The sequence below is a fragment of the Oculina patagonica genome, chromosome 1 (assembly GCF_052425735.1).
Source record: "Oculina patagonica isolate OP01 chromosome 1, crgOcupat, whole genome shotgun sequence".
Lineage (NCBI taxonomy): Eukaryota > Metazoa > Cnidaria > Anthozoa > Scleractinia > Oculinidae > Oculina > Oculina patagonica.
In genome coordinates this window covers 30,103,276-30,113,268 of record NC_135758.1, presented here as the reverse complement: position 1 = coordinate 30,113,268, position 9,993 = coordinate 30,103,276, and the positions used below count along the sequence as shown (strand labels likewise).

At 36.7% G+C, this 9,993-nt stretch overlaps 1 protein-coding gene across 1 annotated transcript; it reads left to right on the top strand.

Annotated features, from left to right (window-relative positions):
* The first annotated feature begins 1,664 nt into the window (after positions 1-1,664).
* LOC144649762 (octopamine receptor beta-2R-like) lies at positions 1,665-3,861 on the top strand. The gene has a single exon (XM_078509348.1). The coding sequence runs from the start codon at positions 1,989-1,991 to the stop codon at positions 2,886-2,888; it is 900 nt and encodes a 299-aa protein (XP_078365474.1). The 5' UTR covers positions 1,665-1,988; the 3' UTR covers positions 2,889-3,861.
* Positions 3,862-9,993: the final 6,132 nt, after the last annotated feature.

Sequence of the window (9,993 nt, the reverse complement as noted above, 5' to 3'; positions counted from 1 at the left end):
CAACAGATGAGTTAATTACCTATATGTTTATATTTCAAAATACGTCGCAAGCAACGTTAATTGGAAAATAAAAATAAAAATTCTAAATTGTCGTATTTTGATCTTAAGTTCGTGTAACTGGAGAAGTAAGCAAAGTTTTAAAATATCTTTTTCACAGCAAAATTCAATTTAAAAGGAAAACCTGGCTTGGTATTTTTTAAAAGAGGCTTTCCCACAAAATAATTCCGGTATTTACTGCCCACAAACCTTCATTAGCAGGAACACGATATCTTAAAATCGTCTTTTCTAAAAGCAATTAAACCTACATTAAAACTGCCGACGACTACATTAAATTTGCATCGTTTCAATTTTGACCTGGATATTCTCTTCAAGACAGATAAACAGCTCCTAAAATGCCAAGTTAAATTATTAAAATGCGTTGCAGTATTGATGTTTGTATGTTTATTTTGTGCTCTAATGCGTGTTTGCTCTCTTATTTTAATAATCCCCATCGCCATAGCTATCTCAGTATTTTAGTGTAGTTGCCTCCGGCTTTTCTTCAGAAATAAATTATTCACGGCAGGCTGCTATTGATACAAATACAAATAAAATATTTACGACTCTAGAGAGAGAACACCCTGTAGATTAACCCTGTTGAGGAGTGTTTGAAAAACGATCACGGCGAAACAAGCATAAATTTTGCTCAGTTAGGGTATATCCGGGACATACGAAGTAGTCTGGCGCAAAAGCGTATGTGGTGAACGGAAGTCAGCGATATACAATTCAATTAACAAACACTCGCCACGTAAACAAACCTCACGCTGTATGCAAACAACTTTTGTGGCTGCTAGTGGCACCTGCTCATGGGGATGGAACTTCAGCTCATGCGATAAACATAGCTTCGATAAGGAAACAGACGAAAAGTCTCAGCCAAAGCGATTTGTGTCCTTACTATCCACACAGACACACGTGGAACAGCTGAACAACAAGGCGTTTTTAGAACGGAAGATAACTTTGTTTTTATGCATGTTTTGTGCACGATACATTGAAGTGCGTTTATTCTCAATAGGTGCCATTTTGCCGGTTAGGAAAGGCTTGAACTCTGGATTGACAACATTGCAGGAGTTTGCTTAATTTCCAAATAAACTTGCTAAAAAATTTATTTCGATGAAGCTAGAAACTTGATGTCTTGAGACGAAAGCTGGCCAAGAAAATAACATTTTAATAAGTTATTAGTGTCGAAAGCGAGCGCAATATTTTGCTAATTCGAAGGCGGAATATACGTTTATTCCCAGCTGTCATTTATATCGCTGGAAGCAATACAATATTTTGAGCGCATTTTCGTGCATATTGGAAAATTTTTGCGGTAAGCAAGAATTTTGATGATTCCTTTTGTTTTGTGTACCTGTCATTTCAAACCCGTAAAACGATTTTCAATCACCGTGAAAAAGAAAACTAAGTTATTTACATTTATCCTCTCGCGTTAGTTGGACATAAATTCGCATTTGAGCAAAGAGGCTATCAATCTTTATTGATAGATAAAGCCGACCAGCCCTATTCATGCGCCATAAATACAAATATAAAGACACTATGCCATGATACCACTCACGCACGCTTTGTTTTCGACAGAAGAATTCCGATTGGCAGAACCGCGACAAGCGAGACGTTAAAAGGGGGATTCCAATCTACCTACACCGTCTCATTACTGTTGGCTCGTTAGTAAAAAAAGTCGCGAAGTCTGCGCGGCGAATTTAACTCAAAACATCTGTCCACAGATTACAACTGAGTGGTTGAGAAAAGGGAAACAATCCATTCACTTTTCATGTACCACAAGGTGTGTGACACTGGGAAACGACGTATTTAAGACCGTGGGTGAGAACGCACAAGTTATTGAATTGCTTCAGGGGAACCCCACCACGACACGTCTTTCACGAACTAATTGAAATTTTCGATCGCATTGGAAGACATTGTGGCGATCGCGCGCCGGCGAATTGATTATCCACGGAAAAATGGCTAATCATACAGCAACGCCGACAAAACCGCTCAGCGAAGCCATCCCTTTGGGCATCCTTGGCGTTTTAATTACGCTGGAAAATCTCCTCGTTTGTTTTCTGGTGTACCGCTTCCGCAAATTACGAACTTTTACCAACGGATTTGTGGTGTCTTTAGCTCTATCAGACGTTCTCTTCGGAGCTGTGTTAATACCAGTGAGTATCACTGATCAGTTTAACCCAGTCAACGCATATTTGATTTCGTTTATTCTCTTCGCTAACGTTACCAATTTGTTTGCGGTGACACTGGACCGCTATCTAGCTGTTATGAACTCGCTGCGATATTCCTACACAATGACTAAATACTTTGTCAAAATATTGCTAGCGACCTGGATTCTTCCAGTTCCACTAACCCTTCTGCCGTTAGCGTGGGAAATAGGTTCAACTGCAGAGACAGTTTATCTGTTTTTTATTGTGCTCGGTGTGTTGGTTCCTTATATTTTCATCCTGTTCGCTTACATCAAGATTTTTCGCGAGGTCGCGCGCCAGGTAAAGAACCTCGCCAAACTCGCGACCTACGAAAACCAGGCGCAGGCGACCAAAGAAGGCAAGCGCGTTTCGAGCGAAGCGCGCGTAGCGAGAGTTTTCGCCATTATTGCGGGAATCTTCGTGATAAGTTGGATGCCCGTATTTTACATGACAGCGGCTGGCGCGCTGAAAAGAGATGACATGATTCCTCAGGTACTCCCCATCGTCTCATGGTACACTATGACGGCGGGGTCACTGGCGAACGCGGCTGTTTACGCGTTTTTCAAGGGCGACTTTAGAAATGCGTTCCTGCGTCTTTTTCACTGCCGCACGATCAGCTTTCGCCGTCACTGCTCTGACGAGGTGGAATCAGGAACATCGTTGAACTGAACACGAACTTTGGATATTTTAGCTTATTTTGAGACGTGTATTTGCATGTGGTCGATTGCGTATTGTAAAGGCTATTTAATACCTTGCTGAAAAGTATGCCTCGAGCTATTGTTCATTTCGAGTGCAATGTATGTTGTCTCTTTCGAAATCAATATGTCACGTAGATCTGAACTATGGCGCCGGTTGTTATGAAAAACCACCACACGACAACCGCTCTAGGACATAAATCTTTAGGAAAAGAATAGCTTTGTTTTCTTGTCAGAAAATTAAAATTATAAAAAAATTGTTACAATTATTGATAATTTCTTCATCTTATCATAAAACTTGACCCAAAAATCGTGTTTTCTTGGCTGGGAGCCTTAAGCCTCGCGATTGTAAAACTCGATACGAATATTAATTTAAAGTTCAATTGTTTTCTTTTCACGAGATAATTACGGGCAAAAACCAAGAAATTTTCATTTATCGAGCAACACATCTGTTAAATCAATACGGAATTGAAGATCGCTTTTATTTTTTTAACGAGTATTTAAAAGCGATGTTAAATGCTATATAGACATCGAACTGTCGTTTTGGTAAAGTCTCACTAGAATATTAAAATCTGTAATGTAAACTGTAGCTAAGCTACAAAAAAGCCGCCTTCTTAAAAGCTTGCTTTTATAATCACAAAAGTCAATACAGCAAGTTCATGAAATAAACTATGATGCAGGAAAGGTGGTATTGTGTATTCTGGCATACAAACAAAAGCGAATTATTTACTCCGGGTTTTAGCCTGACGAGACTGTATTCAACGAATAGCTACAATAGCTACCTTGGATGTATTTCTGATAATTGCGGAATTATAAAGGATTCCTCGCTTTCAATGAAAAGATGGCCTAAATAACTTAATAACTTCTACACATTCAAATGTTAACGCGATTAATAATGGGGGAAATTTCTTTGTGTGAAAAATCAGTCTCAATATTAAAATAATCAATTGTTCCGATGTCATTTTTGTGTTGTTTCACTGTGTGATCTCTTGTTGTGTTTCTAATGTTTGGCTTCTTGGGTGATCGTGTCAAAAACATAAAAATCTGCATTTTAATTTAGTAGTCATTCGATCATTTAGCCGGGTATCTTCCGATCGTTGAGTGTTAAATTTGCTAGTGGTTTTGTAGTGAAAGTTTCAATAGCTATTTATGAAGATTTACGTTCGTCGATAAAAGCTTCTAATAAAATTTGCTTCTGTTTATAAGAAATAAACCCTGTCGGAAAAACAATAAGGCAAAATGCTAAAATGCTTTCTTTCTACGATATGAACATATTGATATATTTTTATTTCCAATCCTTTGTAGGAATGCATTAGATTCTATTTCGTATTGAAATTCGGATCACATTTCTTTTTTTCAGTAAGGATGGCAAGCTTTAATATCTAAAAAAAAAAAAACATTCACGCAGATAGATTGAAATGCAAGTTACAATTTAAATTGTCTTCAGTGTCAAAAGAGATGGCCTTTTTGTCGCCGAGATGAGCTAACGTCAGATTAGGAAACGCTTTCAACTAGAATCTTCGTGTTAAATAGTGAAGGAAGGCATCCCCGGTATAACACGAGCTAGAGAGAAATTAAATTTTTAACTGTTATAAAAAAGAAACCGCAACTACCCGGGTGCTCAATTTTCTCTATTAGTATAAACACGAAAGTATAAATTATTCGCAGTGGTGTATATTGTTACAAAACCCTTTATTTTGAATTTTTCGAATGAAAACCGCTTCGAAGAATGTTCGATAAATTTGCGGAACAGCGGGACGGGGAAATTAAAACGAAACATATGACAATACACCGGAATTGAAATCTCATCCTTTGTCTTTCATTTTTAATTTTACTAAATTGAAAAGATGTCATAATTCTATCTTATCGGTGAAACAAGATTAGCGGGCTAAACTGCAACAAAACGCTTACAAATTCCTCGTCTATAGTGTCTTGGAGAATTCGACTCGTTGTGTTTCGAAAAAGATCGCGAAGGCTTCTTTGTCGTGTATGCTTGAAAAATAATGACAAAGAGAAAATGGGGATATGCCATTAGCATATCGATGCTAATGGAGTAGACACATTTGTCCTTGAACATAAACGGAGGCTTTGTGGAGAAATACTAAATCAATCGACAAGGTTAAGTTTAATATGCTTAAGTCAGGGAGTGATATCTCAAGTTTAATAATATGGCTCGATTGGAAATGAAGTTGGTGGGAGGTCGATGGTGTCTGGAAAAACTGGACCATGAAACATGTAAACAGAAACGGTTTCATTTGAGAACCACAATTTTAATAAAAAAGCCAGGAGAGGAAGATTGCTCAACTAAAAAACGAACTGCTTGTTCAGCTTTTGTCGTGTGGCAAGTTGTTCTCACTCGCCGACTGCATCTGAAATGATTTGTATTTTGTATTTTTCGTTTTAGAGAACTATTTCGGAGACTTGTAAATATCTACAGCTAGTGCAGTTTACTAATAAAATAAAGTGGGATAAAATATATATGTGCTATTATTCATAAAGGCGATGACAAAAAACGGAATGCAAATGTAAAATAAATAATCAGTAGCAATAAAAGAAATTAGTCCATTCATTGCTTGAGGTTTTTATGTGTTTATTGACTGCCGCGAGGAAACGCCAACATCTCACCGCTAACTATTGTGGTTAATTGTACAACCTTTTTTTTCGTTTTGTCATTACCGGTGTTGTACAAGAAGACAAATTACATTTGGTGGATTGAAAAGATAAACAAGAAAAACAAAACTGGTAGACAAAGAGTGGCAGTCATTTTTGTGCAAAAAAGTAAACAATTAAGTCGAAATTAAGATCGAACGATTCAAAGAAAAAGGTCGCAATTAAGTTTTCAATTTAATAATTCACAAACTTCCTGAACTGTTCTGACAAGGCCCAGAACGAAATTTTCAGCTTTTAAAAGCACCACTTATTTTCTCAATCAATCATTTCCGAATGCTTGAACTAAAATAGTTAAGCTACTTGACCCTGGTTCTAACTTCAGTTCCTACGCCGAGAAATCAAAAGCGGAGAGAGTTAATCAAGCAGTTTTTTTGTGAGATTTCGTCAGTCAGCTTTTCATTTCCTCGTCTTTCATGTTGTAAATGTAAAAGAGAAGCATAACTCCATATAACACAAAGATAAAAGTTAAAGAACAGGCAAAATTGCCAACTCAGTGACCAGCGTCTCATTTCTCTTTACAATATCAGTACCAATCTGGTATTGCAGCTCATGAGAATAAACATTCTGATCATCGAAGGGGAATTTTTTTTTATGTTAGATCAAATTGCCCGGTGTAAGTATGTGGGAAACGAAAATCCATCTGAAACGTCGGAAATTTTCCAGTTGGAAGCACTAAGACAGAGTATTCCATTTACTTTACATTTCCCAGCTTTTTTGGCAAATGGTAAACGCCTGTGAATTATTTTCCATATTTAATATCTTTGACTATGCATGTGTTATCACGCTGAAAAAGTAGCATAACTTTCAGGAAGATATCATAGTTAATAATTTAAATTCGGTGAATTTTTTAGAGGAAACGATTGGACAAATTTTTAATTTTCGCAGAGATCTGCGTTCCAGTTCTTCTCAAAATCCAGTACTAATCCCCAAGGGAAGAGGTGTCTTGATCAAATTCTCCCATCTTGGTAATTCTAAACTGATATAAAATGTTATGGTGTAGAAATATGCGCAGGACAGTTATGTATCCTGAAACTGACCGAGCTTTTCGCATAACTTATATTTTTTATGAAGGGGTTCATATATGACTTGTTTGAGTATTGCAGCACACAAATGCAAATTTGCCATGAAAAGTAGCCAAAGAGTTGCTGCGATTTAAAATCTCGTCTGTAAAGTTTTTCAACTAAATCAAGGATGGTGCTACGAGTATGAAAAATTTTTACTACAGCGATGAATTTGTAGCTTGAAAATAACTGAATCTGAAGGGCTCATATACCTATTCTTTGGAAGATTAATAAGAACAATCCATTTTAATATACAGATTCGACTTGAGACGTAGCTGGCATGACTGAGATTTTAACTTATGCCTGTAAAATCAGGACTAATTCAAGGAAACGCAAAGAGTATAAAAAATTATTTTCCCTTGATAAACACAACAATAAAATTTTGGTCTTAGTCTAAGAATGCTATCATTGGCGAATAATAGAATTTGGGATATAAGATTTGGCTGATTAACGAAAGGCTGACAGGAAAGAAGTTATCACACTGAATAAAAATACCACCATGTCTGAACTAACTTAAAGCTGACAAGCTGATAACTGAAATGCTAAATTCGCTAAAATAAGACGATCATAAAAAAATTAAGATTTAATTATACAAATATAGGAGAGATAAGAGAATGCCGCCATCACAGCTGAACATTTTATACGAAAAGAATGATTGATTTGAAAGATATCACACAATACATCAAACCAGCTGTGGTGTGATGATTTATCAGATGGCCATTTCATCAAGTGCTGTGATTGGCTCTTGATGATTTTGACCCTGCAAGTCTGATATGCCTTAAAGATATTTTCGTTATTTCACGATTCTACTCCAATTGTGAAAACACTTTTAATGAGACGTGTCATTTAGCACGCTTATTTAATTTACAAAAGAAAACTAAGCTAGATGATGAGAAGAGGCCGAATTCGTCCCCAGTAAAAATTTCGCAACCTTCACTGGAAGTAAAGTAGTCGGACCACAGTAAGGGGTATTTACTTAAGTTTAATAAACAATAAACAACAAAATTTTGTTCGCAGTCCGAAGAATGCCATCATTGGCGAACACTTGAATTTGGGGATATGAAGTGACTGGCCGCTGATTAATGAAAGGCTTTCTTGATATGTTGTCATCACACTGAACAAAAATGATTACTGAAGCGTCTGAACCAACTTAAAGTCGATGAAGTTGATGGAACTCGAACAGCTAACCACGCTAAAATCAGGAAGATCACTGTACGATCATAAGTACCGGAAGATTTAATTAGGCCCCGATAGGTCATTATGCACAAGAGAAAATCGCCATCATGAAGCTGAATATACTATGGTGAGTACGCAAAAAGAAAACGATTGATTTGAAAGATATCACACAATACATCAAACCAGCTGTGGTAAAGTATTGATTTATCAGATAATCATTTTATCAAGTGCTGTGATTGGCTCTTGATGATTTTGACCCTGCAAGTCCGATATGGTCTTAAAGATATTCTCGTTATTTCACGATTCTACTCCAACTGGGGAAATAATTTTCATTAGATATGCCATTTAGCACGATCATTTAATTTGTAATGGAAAGAGATGTTAGATGATGAGAAGAGGCCGAATTCGTCCTCAGTGGGGTATTCTTAAGGAACCTTCACTGGAAGTAAAGTAGTCGGACCACAGTAAGGGGCATTTATTTTCTGTTTACAATTGATAGTAAAATCAAGGTAGACATTCGTTGTGTGCAGGAAAACAGTAAACAAATAGGACCAATTTTGTATGTAGTAGAGAACGAGAGTACCGTCATTAAACATTGACTACCAACTATGATGATTTTATTATTATCCTTTAATTAATTTGATCATTCATAAAATAGTGTCATTATGGGGGAACTTGATTACAGTTCCCATAAATAGAGCACTATAAATTCATTATCATAATAACTTCCTAGAAGCGCTATCGATAAGTTTTTATCTTTGTTATCGATTCATTCAAGGGAAAGCACCCTATGTAAGCAGTATATAATCTTTTGCACTGCACCAATGTGAATAGTGTTAGATCAAATGACGAGGAATATCGTCACTTCTGACGTTCAGAGTGTCTGTTTGCGCAGGAAAAAAGCACGAGTTCAATTTCTTTTTTTCTGTAAATATGCGAATAACATTGGCCTTGATAATATTTGCTATCCTGTCCACATCATCATCAATAAATTGCTTATTGTTCTCTAAAAGTGGGTCCAAAACAATTTCTGACCACTTATAGAGTCAGTGAATTGCCCAAGGCAAAGTTGTGCCAGCTGAACGGTTTGCACCCAAGAATTTGTGATCTATCTGAAATCTCTAAACCGAAATATTTCAAAATGCTTGAAGATACGATTATGGGAATAATCTGTCAGGCAATTGATTTATTAATTGCGGTTTGTTTGGCGGCAAAAGGTTGGTTAAAGCCTGTAGGCGCCAATAAATCATGAGCTAATTTTTCGTTCCCGTGCAGGATACCAACCCATTGTTCAATTAAGGTCTGAGCCCACCTAGGCAATTTGTGACTAAAATCGCTTCCAATCGCCTTGTTTATTTGCAGAGTTCCCATCACTCGACATCACCCTAGGACGACACGGTTTTAGCTTTCTAAAAACATCTTCCATTTACACAGTAGAGCTCTTTCAAGTAATAATGAAGATCGAAATATTCCTGCGAATATGGAGAATTGTAGAGAACTCGGTATGCTTCTTTCTGTTATCAGATAGGATTTTAATGAAGGCATTTGACATTGCGCCTGGATTTACCACAATTGAGAAAAGAAGATATTAAAATTCTTGTAGAAAAAAAAAAGAAAAGAAGTTAATCGAGCCGACCCCCACCTCACTGGGAAAACATGATTACATTCACCCTGGTCTGCAGTCATGAAGATGAATAAAGATGTTATATATTATATTAAGTGATTCCCACTTGGAATGGATCGGTTTCTAGATATCTTACCCACTGCCAGGGAGATAACCGATCGCTTATTGCCAAGGCCACCAAAGTTACTTTGATGTTTGCCGAAACTTCTACCTACCATATAACTTTTCGTAAATTTTGTGGACAATTTCTCAGTATTCATGGGATTGCAAATGGCCGGTTTGTGTTGAAAATTTCTTAAATCTTTGCTTGCTTGAAGAAAAATTGAAGCTTTAAAGTTGAAAACTTTCGTTTGAAGAAAAAACAGGTGAATAAACATGTTTAATTCTAAGTACTCACAAAAAGCTTTTAGCACAAGTCCATTTGAATATGTTTACACCCTTGCAACCTATACTACCTTCTCTACATTACTATTCAATTTCCATCAGTGAATTTCCTAATTTTCCAACGCATTTGAAAACAAAGTCCCTTTGACATTTACCGATTGTTC

Excerpts from the sequence above, each read along its gene's own strand:
- LOC144649762 (XM_078509348.1), top strand. The coding sequence starts at position 1,989 with ATGGCTAATCATACAGCAACGCCGACAAAACCGCTCAGCGAAGCCATC.